Source organism: Bombus bifarius, unplaced genomic scaffold, assembly GCF_011952205.1.
Source record: "Bombus bifarius isolate JDL3187 unplaced genomic scaffold, Bbif_JDL3187 scf7180000009734_frag, whole genome shotgun sequence".
Classification (NCBI taxonomy): domain Eukaryota; kingdom Metazoa; phylum Arthropoda; class Insecta; order Hymenoptera; family Apidae; genus Bombus; species Bombus bifarius.
This window is the reverse complement of record NW_022885303.1, coordinates 1-21,777: the sequence shown is the minus strand read 5'-3', so window position 1 is coordinate 21,777 and position 21,777 is coordinate 1. Positions and strand designations below refer to the sequence as shown.

Below are 21,777 nucleotides of genomic sequence, written 5' to 3'. Positions count from 1 at the left end.
ACTCCTGCTCGGTCGTGCTCGCTCTTGCTCTCGTCCTCACACACACACACACACACACACACACACTTTTCGGCTCACATACTCTGGCCTCTCGATTGCCACTCCTTGAAATATGAAACCGTACTTCTGTTTTGACCCTGCTTATCTTTTCTCGCGTCACTGTTACTAGGCGCTCTTGGATGTAAACAAACCACGAAAGACGACGTACAGGGTGTTTTCTAATTTCAGACGATCTCCAATCAAAGCTATTCTACGATATTACAATCGGCCTTTCCTGACAATCACATCTGCCCTCAGATGTGCTCATCATCGCCGCTCGCACTTACATCACTATCGTCAGCATTCCACCATTTCATGTAATCGGCTGCTGTGGAAGTTGTACGTGGCCCTTCGTGCTCCCCCTCTCGCTGCACTATGTATCGGTCATTTCGCAGGACTTTCATCACCCGATACGGTCCAAGAAACTTCGGATGCAGCTTTACCCCGGGACCTTTCTGCATCCTCTCGATTGCCACTAGATCTCTCGTCCTGTATGCTGTCGCCTTCTTGCGTCTCCTGTTATACGCCCGCTTGCTTCGGATTCGGATCTCCTCAATCCGTCTCTTTGCGTCTACACGCAACTGATCTCGTTCCTCTTGGAACACCGCGGCCTGTTCGTCCTCGATGCTACTGCTCCTCTTTCGCTCTTCCTCTATCTTCCTCTCCGTTGTTTGTTTACCCATTTCACTCTTGTCAGGGGCTTTGATCGTCGTGGCAGCATCGTGACATTTTCGTAGGCTCGGTTCGTATATGGAAGACGTTAACAACTTACCATCTACCGAGATTATGATCTCTTCTTTTTCGAAGGTCTTCACGTTCATCGTGTCCTCGACAATCCCATCGTCGTTCTCGTCATCCACATCCTCTGTATATCGAATCTTCGTATCGATATTATTGGAGGGATTCCGCACGTGCGACTTCCCTTGTTTTTTCGTTCGCCTTGCATTCACACTCTTCGAGTCTATCCGAAAACTTGAAACAACCCTCACACCCGCAACGCTATCCTTCTCAGTAAATTCGCAAATATCATCAACAACATCCTGTTGCTGTTGTTTAGCCAGATTCTTCCTCCTCGTGATGTTCGCTAAGTTCTCCTGCTGGCCGCAAGAATCCGACGAGGACACCATCACGTGGTCCACTTTACCAATCACCACGTGTGTTGCCACTATTCTCCGTTCCTCCTACACTTGCTGCACAGCTGCCCGATACTTCTTCAAAACTTCTGCCAACTCTTCTTTATTTTCTTCCAATTGCGACAGTAGCTCAGTTCGTTCGCGACTAGCTACATTAACACTATCTTCTGCTTCGGAACGTTGCCGCAGTACTTCCTGCAACGAAGCCTGCGTCTCATTCAGTTCTTGCTCCAGTGCCTGTTTCGCTTTAACTGCTACTGCTCTAGCGCATTCTGCATCTTCTAACTGGTTCTTCAGCTGTCGTTAAGCTGCTTTACCCGTCGAATCACCTTTCGATCTCTCCAGCATCGCTTTAGCGTCTCTTAGCAATGCTTTGGTTCTCTTCAAATCTCTTTTTAGCCTATGTTGCATGTCCTTAACGTGTGACAAATCTATCTCACTCGCCTGTGTCTCTACATCTATCTTGAGGACTTCCGGACACTCATCGGGATTTTCGTCCTTTATTCTACTAATAAAAGATTCTCTCCCTTTTATACTTATTTCAACAGTGTCCAAAAAGTCCGTGCCAATAATATGCGAATGTTGCATCACTGTGTCTGGAACTACGTGTATGGTTATACAGTACGACACATTGTCTATAATAATGTTCGTCGAAACTTTCCCGAGCGTATAATTCCTTCTGGAACCGACACCGCGAAATCCGACGATTAAAATAGTACACTTGTATCACGTTAACCTGTGTTTCGGGATGACATTTTTATATCAACGTTATTGTTTTTGTATACGTAATGACGCAATTTTGTTTGATACTAGTGCTTCAAAAAAATAATTAAAAGTCAATAGATCTTGTTCATATATTTGATTTGAATGTAATTTAATATATTACTTTTACAAGATTTATGTTTGTTAGAATTTAATCTTGGGATTAAGATTCATAATCTGTGGAAAACACAATGTTTGTGTTTGAAATAATATAATGTGATATTTATTAAACAATTGTTACACGAATTATAAATGTACATTCTGGAATGTAGACAGTTGGCTAGTTATTCATAGACTAACTGGCTTAGTGACCCATGGCCCTTGAAAAGGTTTAGAGCCCCACTCTCTATGCAGTAATGAGTGTGACCTGTGTGGGTGTCTGTGTGGCGCCACATGTGTCACAGAACCTTCTAGTAGCTTCTCGACGTGCCTATCTAGAATGTTCCATCCATATCCTCACGTTTCTTCCGGCGTTTTTTGAAAAAGCATGCACGTGCTAACTGCCGTGGTGCATCTCACGAACGCACGCTAGTGGGGATGGCGCTGGGCAACGAACGGAAGAATCCCTACGATCAATCACCTTACCTGCATGCGATTGATATCGTTGTATTTCAACAATGTTCCATATACATATACATTAATTTAGTTACTATTCTCTGCTTATTTCATACGAATTTCATAGTCTACATCTACTTTATCTATTATGTGTGTAACTTAAAATCATTGGAATAATTATTTTTGCATCAACATTAATGTACGTGCCAAATAATACGTGCAGTACACCTTCCTACGCTATTGATTATTACCTGTAAATGAAGAATTTTAATATAATGTACAAAATATATAAAATTTAGCATTAAAATTGTCGCACATATATTTAACAATTAATTGGATTGAAGTATTTTTCAAAAATTCTTAGAATGTAAGGCCAACGTAAGATTTTACACGGAACTAGTTTCCATTTTCGCGCGTAAGACTACGTCATAAAGACAGCGGAGAGGGTATAGAAAGCGGACTTCAGACGCGCAGCGTAGACTTCCCTTAGTCACCTTACGACTGTGCTGTGAGGAGGGTGTTTTGCTCGGTGGTTTCAAATCCTTTGTATGCAGTTGTGTGAATCTCTTCTGTTTTGTTCTACAACAAACACGAGCCGGATACAGGTTGGTATACTTTTTACTTATTCAATAATTAGGCGAAATAGTTGAGAAAGCATGCCGAGGACAAAGAAGGGACTTTCAAAAACTAAAGCCGACAAGCCAGAAACTGAACGGTTACTAACTTGGATTGACGAAGTTCGCCGCAAAAGATCAAAGTGTCGCCGAAAGCGCAGACGCTATTTACGGATTGAAGCAATGCTGACGTGCGCTCTTTCCAAAGCTAAAAATGATTTACGCATCCGGCGATTATCAGCAGCTTCAAAATGGCAGAAATTTAAAAAACAATGCTTGAAGAACAAGGTAAATTATACAAATTATGAACTCTACAATGGTGAGGACACGGTAAATCCGGGATCGTCTCAACAGAATCCCCGGGAGGAGCCATCGTGTCCTGAAGTGGGCAGTTTAGACGATGTCGTGTCTACGTTGGCAGAAATAAAAGTAACGTTACAACGCTGAAGTAGCGGGAAAAATGCAAGCGATCAGGTTTGGAAGACCTAACTGTGACAAGAGGATTTCTCGCATCGTTTTATCTACCAAATGCGTAGAGATTTCAACTACGAAATGGAATCTCGAGCGATTACGGAGCAGCGTGTATTACGTCGGTGCTGCAAGAATAGAAATCGCATTACTATCTTGATGTATATATGGATATTTTTTGTTTGCAGTCTCACCGTACGAGATGGCATTGGGACAAGCGGAGGGAGTTGGTGTTTGCAGCGATGCTGAAGAGTACTGCACGCTCGAGGACCCCATGTTCTCCAGTCTCTGCGCCTTTCATTGGTTTGGTTTATATATTATATTATATGTATTGATTTCGTAATATACGTAATAATGAGCGTTCGAGGTATGTTCGAAGAGTGTTTGATCCGATATTTTTTATTTTCAGAAATATATACTTTGTATGTTTTATAGTTTGAAGAAAATTTGTATAGTACATTTTAGCTTGTAGATTTAGTAGTATCGTTTCTAATATTCGCTGCATTATTCTGTACGTCAAGATTTTGTATATTTGCTTAATGTTGATTAACAGTTTTGTAGACTTTAAGAAATGAAATGAAATTAATAAAATTTGGAAAGTGTTTACAGTTTTTCTGCAATCTTCTAGTTCATATTAATGGCAAAAATGCTTTTCTGCCTCGCATACTACACATAACGAAATTCTGTCGCAGGCAAGAGACCCGTACATGTACCCAGGCTGTTGGCCGTCATCGGCAACATTATTTGACCTGTCTCTGTATGAGATAAGGAACGACGAGAGAGGATTGGTACGGCATAAAGAAGGGGGGAAATGTCTTTCTTTTTAGAAAATCGTGCATGAAGATTTCTGGCTGATGAATGGGTTGCACCGTGATCAAGTTGTACATAAACGTCTCATCACTCCGCGCTTCCGTATCTTGAACATCCAAGCATCAACTAATTCGAAAATTGTCTGACGCGCGAAACTCATAGGCTTATTGCCCCCCCCCCCTAACGCCAATTCAATACTCAGGAAATATTAGGACTGGCTAGAACTGGAGAACGCGTGTAGGGGTGCAACTGAGGTTAATTCATAAGAGAATCCTGGAGCACCACTGTCATAAGCGTCGGGTAGTCATCCTGGAGTTTTAGTCCGTAAGAGTCCGACACTACTCTGTTGTTACGCAATTACTGCAGCAGTGGAGTGTCCATGAGGTTTTCTCCACGTAAAAAAAAAAAAATTTGTATGTGAGTTACTCTGGCTTATCAATATGCCCTGTTCAAAGTTAGCCAAGCTGAATACTGTCACAGTCCTCTATTTTCCATAATAAGAGCTGTAGGGGATCGAATAATGAGACTACCAATATGTGTACTCGTTAGTGTATTTAAAACAGATCTTGTCGCGAAACGATATCTATACAGACGTGTAGTCACAGTTTATACTGAATCGTTTGCGATGACGTTCGTTTAGTCATAATCGTCAGAATAGCGTCAAAAGATACAAATTCGTCTTGTTTTACGGTTACATGTAGCGGCGCCATTGTGTTGCCCGGAGCTTATAATTCCTTGCAATACCTCTTGATTTTCCGAAGCAAAACAACAACATGGTTTGAAGCAAATTCTAACTCTTGTGCCGCTACAGATCTTTTTAAGGCATGGATAAATTGAATGCATCTTTGTTGAGTCTAGATGATCCAGAATGGCGAACTACCGCAAGTAGAGCAACTAATCGAAATACTAGACATGCACATATACGTAATATGTTTAACATGGATAGGGAATTGTTTTGAAATTTAACAATCATTGCAGTAATTACATCGGTTCGGAAGTCGTATTACTAGATACTAATTGTAATATCGTAAAGTAATTCGAATTAGAAATCAGTTGAAAATAGAAAAACCGTGTACGTCGTGATTCTGTGGTTCGTTTACATTTAAGAGTGCCTACGTGACTAAAGGCACGTAGTTGGCAGTTCTTACATAGGTATGAGGGAAACAATAGACAACGTTAGAAGAAGGACGGTTTCGCTACGCAAGGCGAGTCGAAAAGTGTGCGTGTTGCGAGAATCAGAGCTAATTGAGTCGTCGAAGATTAGAGTCGTTAGAGGTATCGAGTCGTCGAAGAGTAGAGTTGTGAGAATTGATAGAGTTGTTAGAGAGAGCGAGTGTGTGTGTGTTAGATTCGTTGTGACGAGAGTGGTCAAATAACTGTAAAGTTATTTGATATAGATACGAGTATTGCATTTAGTTTCCGGTAAACAAATATCGTTTCCTGTCCAATTTATATATGTATACTCAATTTAATATTAATAAGTTGCGAGTAATCGGGAAAAAATTTCTATCCTTATTTTCCGATATTACATTATTTTCACAGATTTCAATTCACTTATCCATTGATTGATATTAGGCCAAATGCGGAACTTCGCATCTTATTAGATTAGCAAATAAAATGTATTGTTCCTGATAAATGGTATGCAGAATAGTATTGGAAATAAAAGACTGGTTTATATTACAGTTCAAGTGACTGATAGTAGGAAAGCAGTGATGGAAAGTGAGGCAACGTTTTATAAAATTGAATCCCTAATTCTAGCATGTAGATAGTATTTTGAGTGTGGACGGAGGACAAAATTATGCCCTAGCCGGTCGATTTGCAACCATAAAGCGCGAACTCGATGAATACGAAACGTCTGGGAAGGCAAACAGAATCTTCCTAACATCTTGCCGCAGCTCGTTCGATGAACTTTGGAGGAGGATACTCGCGGTTCAAGAAGAGTTAGATGGGTTAGATGAGGGGGAAGATGCGCGTGTAGCTTCGTTATCGCAAGAGCATCGGGAGCTTGACATGCGGTTCCTAGGTCTCTTTGAGCAAATGTCAGCAACTACCCCGTCGACAACAGAAACAGGCGAGACATGCCGGAAACCAAAGCCGACCACCTTTCCAGAGGTCCGCGTGCCCCAATTCGACGGTGCCCTCGAGAACTGGACCTATTTCTACGACACGTTCTCATCCATAGTAGACTGTAACGAAAGTTTGACGAATGTCCGAAAGTTCCAGCATCTACGCTCATCTATAACTGGACGGGCCGCACAGAGTATCCAGTCATTAGAACTCACAGAGGCCAACTATCCCATCGCGCTTGACACTCTGAAGGATAAGTTCAATTGCCCCCTCCAAATCTGCATGCGCCATTGGAATTTGATGCGCAACTATCCGGAAATCAAAAAGGAAACTCCAGAATCCCTAGAGGATTTGTTGGAAACCATCAGCGTAAATCTAAAGGCGCTCGAACACCTAAAAGAGCCCGTCACATCAAATATAGCGATTATCGAATTGATCGCGTCGAAATTGCCCTCGTCCAGCCTGCGTAAATGGCAACGCACACTGCCCCGCCAACAGGTGCCATCCTATCAGCATCTGATAGACTTTCTCAAAACACGAGCGAACGGGACTCAATTCCTCTCTAAAGCGAAGGAATCAAAAGGGTCAATCCACAAACACCACAGTCAGCGAACAACCATACCGCATGGGCAAACCCTTGCTACAACCAGCAGAACGGTGGTGTGTCCGACCTGCAACGGACCTCACGAGATCAGACACTGTAAAATCTTCAAGGCCAAATCATCGACCAAACGTTTTCAGATCGTGAAGAAGGCATCGTTGTGTATAAATTGCCTAGGCAGAGGACATTCGCCGACACAGTGTACATCGGGTTCGTGTCGTATCTGCGGTCACCGACACCATACTTATCTACACCGCGAACAAACCCAGGTAGACTCACGGTCGTCGAGCGGTCGATCTTCGAGCGGTCGATCGTCGAGCGGTCGATCGGCAAGCGGTTGGTCGCCGAGCAGTCGGTCGTCGGACAGTCGCTCATCGCGCGGTCGGTCGTCGGGCAGTCGCGCACCGAGCGGTCGGTCGTCGGGTAGTCGTTCATCACACAAGCGAGCCTCCACCGAACAATCACCATCTGGATCATCGAAGTCGCGGTCGTCCCGCAAGTCGAGACGAACATCCGACACTTCACGGAAACATACATCTTCGGCTCCAAGAGGTACGAAAGAGCATGCCTCGTATGAGTCACGCTCAGCCCGGATCAAGAACACCACCCCAACCTCCTCGTCCAAGTCCCAACCGGGGCAAAACTGACTGTCCGAGACTACGACAGCAAGGGGGATCGGACTAACAAACACATCTCCCCACACCCCTCTGCATCATGATCTGTTGGCCACAGCACAGATCAAGGTTTTGAACAAACAGGCACAACCAATCCGAGCCCGAGCCTTACTCGACACTGGGACGAGCATGAACTTCATGACCGACAAGCTCGCGAATTCCCTCGGTATAAAACAAAGGAGATGTGCGATCCAGATCGGAGCCCTCGACAATTTGAGCACCACGGCAAAACGATACACCACGGCCACAATCACGTCGACGGACGGCAAGTATAAGAAAACATTGAGATTTCTTGTTATCCCAGCCATGTCGACTTTCATACCAAGCGAGCCCATCGACCCCTCGAGTCTGGGATTACCCAGAAATATTCAATTAGCCGATCCACAATTCCATTGCCCAGCCCCGATCGATGTCTTACTTAGTACCGGATCAACATTTGCGTCGCTGTGCATCGGGCAGGTCAATCTGGCGCAACCAGGCGAACCTGAACTGCGTCTACAAAAAACACGGTTCGGCTGGATAATCGGGGGGAGTCCAACGTCCCAAACCGCGATAAATACGTTCCACGCAACCACAACGGCTCTGCAAGAGGACCTCGCACGGTTTTGGGAGATCGACGAGGGACCGGCCACTACTCATCTTTCGGAATCTGAACGACTATGTGAAGAACATTTCCGAAACCATGTCCGACGAACCAAGGAAGGCAGATACATCGTTGCATTATCATTCAACGAAAAGCTTTCCTCACTAGGGTCATCGAAGGCCGCTGCAATGAGCAGGCTCGCCTCTCTTCATCGTCGATTCCAACGCGACAAACAATATGAAACCGCGTATAGTGCTGTGATCCAAGAATATTTAGACTTGGGTCAATGACGAAGATCAACACGGATCACGCCACCGGCTACGGATATTATTTACCACATCACGGCGTGATCAAGGAATCGAGCGACACCACCAAGCTCCGGGTTGTGTTCGACGGCTCAGCATCAAGTACCACGGGAGTGTCTCTAAACGACGCCCTTCATACGGACCCGAAATTACAAGAAGACCTGAGAAACATCCTATTGAGATTCCGGTCATTTCAATATGTCCTTACCGGCGACATCGAGAAAATGTACCGTCAATTCATCCTACGTCCAGAAGATCGTCCTTATCAAAAGATTCTGTGGCGTGCCGACAACGGAGAGATCGAAACATACCGACTCAACACCGTAACGTTCGGTCTATCCGCAGCCCCGTATCTGGCCATCCGATGTCTCAAACAGTTGGCAGAAGACGAGGGACCTTGATTTCCGAGAGCAGCGCAGATCCTGCGGCGAGACTTCTATGTCGACGATGCGTTGACCGGAGCCGATACGAAGGACGAAGCCTTATCAGTCAGGAATGATCTCACGAAATTACTTAAGCTAGCCGGTCTAAATATCCGCAAATGGGCATCAAACGATCGGGATCTGCTACGAGGGCTACCTGAAGAAGACACCAACCAGAAATTACATCTCGGTGAGTCATCCACTTTAAAAACACTCGGCGTCTTTTGGGATTCAGCCGACGATATCATACTCTATTCGGTCAAGACGATCAGTGACACTTCCCGAGTCACAAAGCGATCAATCAGTTCAGTCATCGCACAAATCTATGATCCACTTGGATTGCTCGCGCCGGTAATCGTTCGAGCAAAAATGATTTTGCAACAAGTCTGGACATTGAAGGTAGATCGGGACGAATCCCTTCCGACAGACGTACACACAGAATGGATCAAATACCACACCCAATTGCCGTTGTTAAATGTGGTAAGGTTCCCTCGGAAGACCATCATTGAATCCGCAACGAAAATTGAGCTACGCGGATTCTGTGACGTTAGCGAAAGGGCATATGGGGCGTGCGTCTACGTGCGGACGACGGACCGAAAGAACAATATTTGGACTCGACTCCTCACGGCGCGGTCGAAGGTAGCGCCGCTCAAATCGCTTTCCATACCACGTCTCGAATTAAGCTCGAATTAACTTATTTTGACGTTCTTGATTTCGTCAATACGACAGGCCCTGGCGACCAAGATATCGCGGATAGTATACTGGACTGACTCCACCATCGTGCTCCATTGGATCAGGTCTTCGTCGCACACCTTGAAAACATTTGTGGCGAATCGAGTCGCTGAGATACAGACCAAGACCAATACCTCCGACTGGCGTCATGTGCCTACCGACGATAATCCAGCGGATCTCATCTCCCGAGGCCAGACGCCCAAGGAATTCCTATGTCCGTCCATTTGGAAAAACGATCCAAGGTGGCTCCTGCAAAGCGAAAACTATTGGCCGGTCTGGAGCCCGACACCGGTAGTCGACCTCCCGGAGCAAAAGAAGACGATCTGTCTGAGGACGAATATTAGCGACAACACACTCCTCCATCGTTACTCGTCTTGGCCAAGACTAATAAGAATCGTCGCCCGGTGTCTTCGATGGAGACATAAGCAACACCTATCTGCCCATCTCACCACAGACGAACTGACTGCAGCGCACAACAGACTAATAAAAATATTACAATCCAGTCGTTTCGCGCCTGAAATTCGGATCCTCCAGAAAAATCGAAGCGAGGATGTTGGAGGGAAACTACAGCCATTAAACCCCTTCCTCGACGAAGATGGGCTACTCCGGGTAAGAGGACGACTAACCAACTCCGCCATACCCTTCAGCCAAAAACACCCGATCATCCTACCGAAATCCCCGGTGACAGAGCTAATTATAGAGCAAGAGCACCGGAACAATCATCACACAGGGACACAAGCTACACTATACGCGGTGAGACTGCGCTATTGGCCGATCGACGGTCGTAGCCAGGTATGGCGCACTCTCAGAAGGTGCGTCCGATGCTGCAGAGCCAACCCTCCACCAGTGGAATACTTGATGGGTGATTTGCCAGAGGCGCGTATTACCGAATCGCGGCCGTTCACGAACGTCGGAATCGACTACTGCGGCCCATTCTACATCAAGGAGAGGAGGGACCGCAACCGACGTAAAATCAAGACGTACGCCGCCATATTCGTTTGTCTGGCGACAAAGGCGGTCCACGTAGAGTTAGTCAGCGACCTAACCACCGACGCCTTCTTGGCCGCGCTACGCCGTTTCATCTCGCGGCGAGGATACTGCGCAACGATCCTCACCGACAACGGCACCAATTTCGTCGGGGCTAACCGGGAGCTGCAAGAACTCCGGACCTTATTGCAGTCCGACGACCACCAGGATAGGGTACAGAATTTTCTCGCCGACCGACAAATACAATGGCGTTTTAATCCTCCGAACTCACCACATTTTGGCGGCTTATGGGAAGTCGCGGTTAAAGCGTTCAAACGCCATCTCATCCGCGTGGTCGGCACGGAGCTTCTGAGCTTTGAGCACCTCAACACCCTTGTGATCGAAATTGAAGCCATTCTCAATTCACGCCCACTGACTCCCATCTCATCCGATCCGCAAGATCCTCCTGTCCTCACTCCCGGACATTTTCTGATCGGTGACACACTAACCAGTTTACGGGAGCGTGATTTCAGGGCAGTTCCATCAGGCCGGCTATCCAGTTGGCAGCGCATTCACCAGATTAAGCAGCACTGCTGGAGCAGATGGTATCGAGAATACCTAAATGAGCTAACCCGCCGCAACAAATGGGACAAGGGCAAACATAACATTCGTGAAGGCACCGTAGTAATCCTCAGGGAGGATAACGTACCCTCTATGCAGTGGCCTTTGGGCCGCGTAAACAAGGTCCATCCAGGAGCCGACGGAATCATCCGGACCGCTACCGCGCAGGCGGCAACAAGCATCCTCGACTGCGGTGTCAAAAGACTGGTCCCCTTACCCATCCACCCAGATCCAGACGAGGCCGAACGTCCACACGGAGCGAAGGAGGTCACCAACGACACACCTGACTCCACAGCCAGAATTTGATCGGTGCCCTCTCAACGGGGGGAGGATGTTACGCCGCCTAAAACATCTGCACGCCAGCCCGGGCGACCGGACAACAACCGACCTGCGTAACGTCACTTCGATCCTCAATAAACTTAAGGACCCACCATAACTTTCATTTCCCTGTATTGTTTCGCCCTGTGCCTTCAACCCGTTTGTCTTGAAGAATTTCTAAAGCTTAAAAATATTCTCGAGACACAGTCGGTTTTTAGAGAGGTCCTTGGGTTTATTAGTCGCACTTAAAACACGGAGAAAGCGGGTATGCACCCATTAGGAAAATCCGAATAGCCCTGTAATAAAACAAGCTAGGTTTTTCTCACGCTCACAGTCATCTATCCACCACGATGGTAGTTTCGATCGTTCGCGGAGAGACGCGATCGCGAGATATCACGTCAACGAGAGTTGTAAGTTCCCGTTACGATTAAATAATCGACGCCACGAACTGATCGATTCCCTTATTTCGATTAGGATAATAAGGGTAGTTCAATGAATTCCACAGAATTAACACAAATAAATTAACGTTTATTTTAACAAATTATCAACTAGGAAGACATAAAGAGAACAACAAAAAGAAATGTAACTGCGTTTTGCTTGTTAAGTAATGCGCGATATAAGAGATGTGTTGACGGTTCGGCTTCTCGAAGAGTTCTGCTCGCCTTTCGATTTTTCCCGTTTTTTATGGAAGGCGACCCCCACTACGTTCGGACCACGCCACATTCTTTTACGCGAGGTAAAATAACGGCCACGAATCGACGTTTCTGTAGGTCGCGCTGCTTAATGAACCATGCGCTTGCCACTACAATGTTTGTTTGCCGGGCAGCCGCGACGATCCGTCTGCGACATTATAGTGCCGCGATCGACAGTTAAGAATATGATCTATGGTAAGCCGCATGGCGTAACAATGGTAGAAGACTCCCTACTCATCCCTTCGAGCAGTAGTGCAGGTCATGACCAATCGACACCGCGGTTCGTAACCCTCACTTTTCCTAAAGAAAGTGGGAACAACGAATCCGCGTTCTTTAGGCACAGGGGCACACCCACACCGAACTTTTCTTCCGTATTAGAAAAAGAGCGACAGACAGTCTAAAAACTAACGCCTAACGCGGCAGTCTACACATAGCGCGAGAGTCGCATACTTCACGCAAATCTTTTGTCGGTTCTCGGTGTTGTCGAACATACATCTTCTCTCCTAAATATATTATAGTGCTAAGTCCATTAATACATTAATTTCCATTATAAGAGCCCTGCTCTAGCGTACATATCTATCGCATCTTCGTGCGACAAGTTGTTAACTATTTATTTCTCTACGTCAGTGTAATCTAAGTGTTGGAAATATATAATTTATAATTCTGTGAATCACAGTGTTATACAAACTCAATCACCCCAATTATCTCAACGGAAATCAGGGGATCGATCAATTCGTGGTGTCGATTGTTATAATCGTAGCTACCGTAATAAATCGTAATAGATTTACGACCCCCGTTGACGTCTCTCCGCGCGATTACGTCTCCCCGCAATTGGTCGAAATTTACATGAGGAACGTATTATAAAATTGAATCCCTAATTATGGCATGTAGATAGTATTTTGAGTGTGGACGGAGGACAAAATTATGCACATTCCTTTTTCAATTCCAAGGAAAAACATCATCGATGAGTCAGTTGTCAAAACACGATGGAAATTGCTCATTGTTAATTGAGCAAGTTTGATATAATTACACAAGCTAAAGATTTAACTTGAAATTTGTTTGAAGAAATTTATTTTTGCTTATACCTGATGTCAAGCGCAGTATTAAGTATCATGCTTTTATCACTATTGTTTTAAATATTTTTGTTTTGAAATATTGTCGTTTGGGTGTCTGTTTTGTACTGGAGGAGTACCCGAAAAAATTATATTCATCGTGTACAGCTAAACAACTACAGACAGTTGATTCTATTCCTGGAACGCATTGGATTCGTGTTTACATGGTACGTTGATTGGAATGACTTAGAGGTGGGATACTGGGAGTGTGAGTAATTATGTTTCAGCCAGGATTGGATAGAGAACGCGTTTAATCGACGTTTAAAGATCCGCTTAAAATACACATGCTCTGGTAGTTTCTAATTGGATCGTTATAGATGTCGTATACTTTCTGCTAAATCCGTTTTTGGGAGACATTAAGATGAAAAAGGTCATATTTTTATCGCGTAATGTAATGTAAATTTCGATGATTTGGCTGCATTGGTTGATTTTATGTATCAGGGTGAAGTAAATGTGGTTCGGGAACAATTGGCTAGTTTTTTAACAACTGCTGAACTGCTTGCTGTTCAGGGCCTTGCCGATGGTATAGGAAAAGATAATGATAGTTTAGTAGAGGTATGTTTTTCAAAATCGTTAAATATGATTAGATATTTTCTGCTTAAATTAAAATAATACACTTGTATCACGTCAAACTGTGTTTCGGGATGACATTTTTATATCAACGTTATTGTTTTTGTATTCGCAATGACGCAATTTTATTTGATACTAGTGCTTCAAGAAAATAATTAAAATTCAATAGATCTTGTTCATATATTTGATTTGAATGTAATTTAATATATTATTTTTACAAGATTTATGTTCCATATACATATACATTTATTTAGTTACTATTCTCTGCTTATTTCATACGAATTTCATAGTCTACAGCCTACTTTAACTATTATGTGTGTAACTTAAAATCATTGGAATAATTATTTTTGCATCAACATTGATGTACGTGCCAAATAATACGTGCAGTACACCTTCATACGCTATTGATTATTTCCTGTAAATCAAGAATTTTAATATAATGTACAAAATATATAAAATTTAGCACTAAAATTGTCGCACATATATTTAAAAATTAATTGGAGTGAAGTATTTTTTAAAAATTCTTAGAATGTAAGGCCAACGTAAGATTTTACACGGAACTAGTTTCCATTTTCGCGCGTAAGACTACGTCATAAAGACAGGGGAGGGGGTATAGAAAGCGGACTTCAGACGCGCAGCGTAGACTTCCCTTAGTCATCTTACGACTGTGCTGTGAGGAGGGTGTTTTGCTCGCTGGTTTCAAATCCTTTGTGTGCAGTTGTGTGAATCTCTTCTGTTTTGTTCTACAACAAACACGAGCCGGATACAGGTTGGTATACATTTTACTTACTCAATAATTGGGTGAAATAGTTGAGAAAGCATGGCGAGGACAAAGAAGGGACTTTCAAAAACAAACGCCAACAAGCCAGAAACAGAACGGTTACTAACATGGATTGACGAAGTTCGCCGCAAAAGATCAAAGTGTCGCCGAATGCGCAGACGCGATTTACGGATTGAAGCAATGCTGACGTGCGCTCTTTCCAAAGCTAAAAATGATTTACGCATCCGGCGATTATCAGCAGCTTCAAAATGGCAGAAATTTAAAAAACAATGCTTGAAGAAGAAGGTAAATTATACAAATTATGAACTCTACAATGGTGAGGACACGGAAAATCCGGGATCGTCTCAACAGAATCCCCGGGAGGAGCCATCGTGTCCTGAAGTGGGCAGTTTAGACGATGTCGTGTCTAAGTTGGCAGAAATAAAAGTAACGTTACGACGCTGAAGTAGCGGGAAAAATGCAAGCGATCAGGTTTGGAAGACCTAACTGTGACAAGAGGATTCCTCGCATCGTTTTATCTACCAAATGCGTAGAGATTTCAACAACTAAATGGAATCTCGAGCGATTACGGAGCACCGTGTATTACGTCGGTGCTGCAAGAATAGAAATCGCATTACTATCTTGATGTATATATGGATATTTTTTGTTTGCAGTCTCACCGTACGAGATGGCATTGGGACAAGCGGAGGGAGTTGGTGTTTGCAGCGATGCTGAAGCGTACTGCACGCTCGAGGACCCCATGTTCTCCAGTCTCTGCGCCTTTCATTGGTTTGGTTTATATATTATATTGTATGTATTAATTTGATAATATACGTAATAATGAGCGTTCGAAGTATGTTCGAAGAGTGTTTGATCCGATATTTTTCATTTTCAGAAATATATACTTTGTATGTCTTATGGCTTGAAGAAAATTTGTATAGTACATTTTAGCTTGTAGATTTAGTAGTATCGTTTCTAATATTCGCTCCATTATTCTGTACGTCAAGATTTTGTATATTTGCTCAATGTTGATTAACAGTTTTGTAGACTTTAAGAAATGAAATGAAATTAATAAAATTTGGAAAACGTGTACAGTTTTTCTGCAATCTTCTAGTTCATATTAATTTCAAAAATGCTTTTCTGCCGCGCATACTACACATAACGAAATTATGTTGCAGGCAAGAGACCCGTACATGTACCCAGGCTGTTGGCCTTCACCGGCAACATTATTTGGCCTGTCTCTGCATGAGATAAGGAGCGACGAGAGAGGACTGATACGGCATAAAGAGGGGGGAAATGTCTTTCTTTTTAGAAAATCGTGCATGAAGTTTCTGGCTGATGAATGGGTTGCACCATGATCAAGTTGTACATAAACGTCTCATCACTCCGCGCTTCCGTATCTTGAACATCCAAGCATCAACTAATTCGAAAATCGTTTGACACACGATACTCATAGGCTTATTGTGACGAACTACAGCAAATTGTAGCAAATCTTATTTGGTGGGCTCTAATACCTTTTGTACGTTATCTGTGCTAATGTGTCTTCTCATGTCCCGAAAAGTGTTTTCATAGCTTGTACCACCAGGTTGTATGCGAGTTGTCGAAGCACACAAGACAAGCCTCCACTGAATATCAATAAGGAGAGACTTCGCTAGGGGTAATGGCCCCCCCTAACGCCAATTCAATATTCAGGAAATATTAGGACTGGCTAGAACTAGAGAACGCGTGAAGGGGGTGCAACTGAAGTTAATTCATAAGAGAATCCTGGAGCATCCCTGTCATACGCGTCGGGTGGTCATCGTGGAGTTTTAGTCGGTAAGAGTCCGACACTACTCTGCTGTTACGCAATTACTGCAACAGCGGAGTGTCCATGAGGATTTCTCCACGAAAAAAAAAAAAAAAATTTGTATGTGAGTTACTCTGGCTTATCAATATGCCCTGTTCAAAGTTGGCCATGCTGAATACTGTCACAGGCGTCTATCTTCCTTAATAAGAGCTGTACGGGATCGAATAATGAGACTACCAATATGTGTACTCGTTAGTGTATTTAAAACAGATCTTGTCGCCAAACGATATCTATACAGACGTTTAGTCACAGTTTATACTGAATCGTTTGCGATCACGTTCGTTTAGTCATAATCGTCAGAAGGAGGTCAAAAGATACAAATTCGTCTTGTCTTACGGATACATGTAGCGGCGCCATTGTTTTGCCCGGAGCTTATAATTCCTTACAATACCTCTTGATATTCCGAAGCAAAACAACAACATGGTTTGAAGCAAATTCTGACTCTTTTGACGCTACAGAGCTTTTTAAGGCATGGATAAATTGAATGCATCTTTGTTGAGTCTAGATGATCCAGAATGGCGAACTACCGCAAGTAGAGCAACTAATCGAAATACTAGACATGCACATATACGTAATATGTTTAACATGGATAGGAAATTGTTTTGAAATTTAACAATCATTGGAATAATTACATCGGTTCGGAAGTCGTGTTACTAGATACTTATTGTAATATCGTAAAGTAATTCGATTTAGAAATCAGTTGAAAATAGAAAAACCGTGTACGTCGTGTTTCTGTGGTTCGTTTACATTTAAGAGTGCCTACGTGACTAAAGGCACGTAGTTGGTAGTTCTTACATAGGAATGAGGGAAACAATAGACAACGTTAGAAGAAGGACGGTTTCGCTACGCAAGGCGAGTCGAAAAGTGTGCGTGTTGCGAGAATCAGAGCTAATTGAGTCGTCGAAGAGTAGAGTAGTTAGAGGTATCGAATCGTCGAAGAGTAGAGTTGTGAGAATTGATAGAGTTGTTAGAGAGAGAGAGTGTCTGTGTGTTAGATTCGTTGTGACGAGAGTTGTCAAATAACTGTAAAGTTATTTGATATAGATACGAGTATTGCATTTAGTTTCCGTTAAATAAATAACGTTTCCTGTCCAATTTATATATGTATATTCAATTTAATATTAATAAGTTGCAAGTAATGGGGAAAAAATTTCCATCCTTATTTTCCGATATTACATTATTTTCACAGATTTCAATTCACCTATCCATTGATTGATATTAGGACAAATGAGGAACATCGCATCTTATTACATTAACAAATAAAATGTATTGTTCCTGATAAATGGTATGCAGAATAGTATTGGAAATAAAAGACTGGTTTATATTACAGTTCAAGTGACTGATAGTAGGAAAGCAGTGATGGAAAGTGAGGCAACGTATTATAAAATTGAATCCCTAATTATAGCATGTAGATAGTATTTTGAGTGTGGACGGAGGACAAAATTATGCACATTCCTTTTTCAATTCCAAGGAAAAACATCATCGATGAGTCAGTTGTCAAAACACGATGGAAATTGCTCGTTGTTAATTGAGCAAGTTTGATATAATTACACAAGCTAAAGATTTAACTTGAAATTTGTTTGAAGAAATTTATTTTTGCTTATACCTGATGTCAAGCGCGGTATTAAGTATCATGCTTTTATAACTATTGTTTTAAATATTTTTGTGTTGAAATATTGTCGTTTGGGTGTCTGTTTTGTACTGGAGGAGTACCCGAAATAATTATACTCGTCGTGTACAGCTAAACAGCTACAGGCAGTTGTTTGTATTCCTGGAACGCGTTGGATTCGTGTTCGTATGGTACGTTGATTGGAATGACTTAGAGATGGGTTACTGGGGGTGTGAGTAATTATGTTTCAGCCAGGATTGGATAGAGAACGCGTTTAATCGACGTTTAAAGATCCGCTTAAGATACACATGCTCTGGTAGTTTCTAATTGGATCGTTATAGATGTCGTATCCTTTCTGCTAAATACGTTTTTGGGAGACATTAAGATGAAAAAGGTCATATTTTTATCTCGTAATGTAATGTAAATTTCGATGATTTGGCTGCATTGGTTGATTTTATGTATCAGGGTGAAGTAAATGTGGTTCGGGAACAATTGGCTAGTTTTTTAACAACTGCTGAACTGCTTGCTGTTCAGGGCCTTGCCGATGGTATAGGAAAAGATAATGATAGTTTAGTAGAGGTATGTTTTTCAAAATTGTTAAATATGATTAGATATTTTCTGCTTAAATTAAAATAATACACTTGTATCACGTCAAACTGTGTTTCGGGATGACATTTTTATATCAACGTTATTGTTTTTGTATTCGTAATGACGCAATTTTATTTGATACTAGTGCTTCAAAAAAATAATTAAAAGTCAATAGATCTTGTTCATATATTTGATTTGAATGTAATTTAATATATTATTTTTACAAGATTTATGTTCCATATACATATACATTTATTTAGTTACTATTCTCTGCTTATTTCATACGAATTTCATAGTCTACAGCCTACTTTATCTATTATGTGTGTAACTTAAAATCATTGGAATAATTATTTTTGCATCAACATTAATGTACGTGCCAAATAATACGTGCAGTACACCTTCATACGCTATTGATTATTTCCTGTAAATCAAGAATTTTAATATAATGTACAAAATATATAAAATTTAGCACTAAAATTGTCGCACATATATTTAAAAATTAATTGGAGTGAAGTATTTTTCAAAAATTCTTAGAATGTAAGGCCAACGTAAGATTTTACACGGAACTAGTTTCCATTTTCGCGCGTAAGACTACGTCATAAAGACAGGGGAGGGGGTATAGAAAGCGGACTTCAGACGCGCAGCGTAGACTTCCCTTAGTCATCTTACGACTGTGCTGTGAGGAGGGTGTTTTGCTCGCTGGTTTCAAATCCTTTGTGTGCAGTTGTGTGAATCTCTTCTGTTTTGTTCTACAACAAACACGAGCCGGATACAGGTTGGTATACATTTTACTTACTCAATAATTGGGTGAAATAGTTGAGAAAGCATGGCGAGGACAAAGAAGTGACTTTCAAAAACAAACGCCAACAAGCCAGAAACAGAACGGTTACTAACATGGATTGACGAAGTTCGCCGCAAAAGATCAAAGTGTCGCCGAATGCGCAGACGCGATTTACGGATTGAAGCAATGCTGACGTGCGCTCTTTCCAAAGCTAAAAATGATTTACGCATCCGGCGATTATCAGCAGCTTCAAAATGGCAGAAATTTAAAAAACAATGCTTGAAGAAGAAGGTAAATTATACAAATTATGAACTCTACAATGGTGAGGACACGGAAAATCCGGGATCGTCTCAACAGAATCCCCGGGAGGAGCCATCGTGTCCTGAAGTGGGCAGTTTAGACGATGTCGTGTCTAAGTTGGCAGAAATAAAAGTAACGTTACAACGCTGAAGTAGCGGGAAAAATGCAAGCGATCAGGTTTGGAAGACCTAACTGTGACAAGAGGATTTCTCGCATCGTTTTATCTACCAAATGCGTAGAGATTTCAACAACTAAATGGAATCTCGAGCGATTACGGAGCACCGTGTATTACGTCGGTGCTGCAAGAATAGAAATCGCATTACTATCTTGATGTATATATGGATATTTTTTGTTTGCAGTCTCACCGTACGAGATGGCATTGGGACAAGCGGAGGGAGTTGGTGTTTGCAGCGATGCTGAAGCGTACTGCACGCTCGAGGACCCCATGTTCTCCAGTCTCTGCGCCTTTCATTGGTTTGGTTTATATATTATATTATATGTATTGGTTTGGTAATATACGTAATAATGAGCGTTCGAGGTATGTTCGAAGAGTGTTTGATCCGATATTTTTTATTTTCAGAAATATATACTTTGTATGTTTTATAGTTTGAAGAAAACTTGTATAGTACATTTTAGCTTGTAGATTTAGTAGTATCGTTTCTAATATTCGCTCCATTATACTGTACGTCAAGATTTTGTATATTTGCTTAATGTTGATTAACAGTTTTGTAGACTTTAAGAAATGAAATGAAATTAATAAAATTTGGAAAATGTTTACAGTTTTTCTGCAATCTTCTAGTTCATATTAATGGCAAAAATGCTTTTCTGCCCCGCATACTACACATAACGAAATTCTGTCGCAGGCAAGAGACCCGTACATGTACCCAGGCTGTTGGCCGTCATCGGCAACATTATTTGGCCTGTCTCTGTATGAGATAAGGAACGACGACAGAGGATTGGTACGGCATAAAGAAGGGGGGAAATGTCTTTCTTTTTAGAAAATCGTGCATGAAGTTTTCTGGCTGATGAATGGGTTGCACCATGATCAAGTTGTACATAAACGTCTCATCACTCCGCGCTTCCGTATCTTGAACATCCAAGCATCAACTAATTCGAAACTCGTTTGACACGCGATACTCATAGGCTTATTGTGACGAACTACAGCAAATTGTAGCAAATCTTATTTGGTGGGCTCTAATACCTTTTGTACGTTATCTGTGCTAATGTGTCTTCTCATGTCCCGAAAAGTGTTTTCATAGCTTGTACCACCAGGTTGTATGCGAGTTGTCGAAGCACACAAGACAAGCCTCCACTGAATATCAATAAGGAGAGACTTCGCTAGGGGTAATGGCCCCCCCCCCAACGCCAATTCAATATTCAGGAAATATTAGGACTGGCTAGAACTAGAGAACGCGTGAAGGGGGTGCAACTGAAGTTAATTCATAAGAGAATCCTGGAGCATCCCTGTCACACGCGTCGGGTGGTCATCGTGGAGTTTTAGTCGGTAAGAGTCCGACACTACTCTGCTGTTACGCAATTACTGCAACAGCGGAGTGTCCATGAGGATTTCTCCACGTAAAAAAAAAAAAAAAAAAAAAATTTGTATGTGAGTTACTCTGGCTTATCAATATGCCCTGTTCAAAGTTGGCCATGCTGAATACTGTCACAGGCGTCTATCTTCCTTAATAAGAGCTGTACGGGATCGAATAATGAGACTACCAATATGTGTACTCGTTAGTGTATTGAAAACAGATCTTGTCGCGAAACGATATCTATACAGACGTTTAGTCACAGTTTATACTGAATCGTTTGCGATCACGTTCGTTTAGTCATAATAGTCAGAAGAAGG

At 42.4% G+C, this 21,777-nt stretch overlaps 2 protein-coding genes across 2 annotated transcripts; both read left to right on the top strand.

The window, feature by feature from the left end:
* The first annotated feature begins 6,391 nt into the window (after window positions 1-6,391).
* LOC117215571 lies at window positions 6,392-8,596 on the top strand. The gene is made up of 2 exons (XM_033461921.1): window positions 6,392-7,259; window positions 7,782-8,596. The coding sequence occupies exons 1-2, from the start codon at window positions 6,392-6,394 to the stop codon at window positions 8,594-8,596; spliced, it is 1,683 nt and encodes a 560-aa protein (XP_033317812.1).
* Window positions 8,597-9,402: 806 nt separating this feature from the next.
* Window positions 9,403-11,658, top strand: LOC117215570. Its single transcript, XM_033461920.1, has 2 exons — window positions 9,403-9,513; window positions 9,763-11,658. The coding sequence occupies exons 1-2, from the start codon at window positions 9,403-9,405 to the stop codon at window positions 11,656-11,658; spliced, it is 2,007 nt and encodes a 668-aa protein (XP_033317811.1).
* The last annotated feature ends 10,119 nt before the right edge of the window (window positions 11,659-21,777 follow it).

Bases quoted from the DNA above. Each gene is read 5' to 3' on its own strand.
- LOC117215571 (XM_033461921.1), top strand. From the start codon at position 6,392: ATGCGGTTCCTAGGTCTCTTTGAGCAAATGTCAGCAACTACCCCGTCG. The intron at 7,260-7,781 runs GTTCGTGTCGTA...TGTTGGCCACAG, and splicing joins GCCGACACAGTGTACATCGG to CACAGATCAAGGTTTTGAAC.
- LOC117215570 (XM_033461920.1), top strand. From the start codon at position 9,403: ATGATTTTGCAACAAGTCTGGACATTGAAGGTAGATCGGGACGAATCC. The intron at 9,514-9,762 runs GTAAGGTTCCCT...TCAATACGACAG, and splicing joins AATTGCCGTTGTTAAATGTG to GCCCTGGCGACCAAGATATC.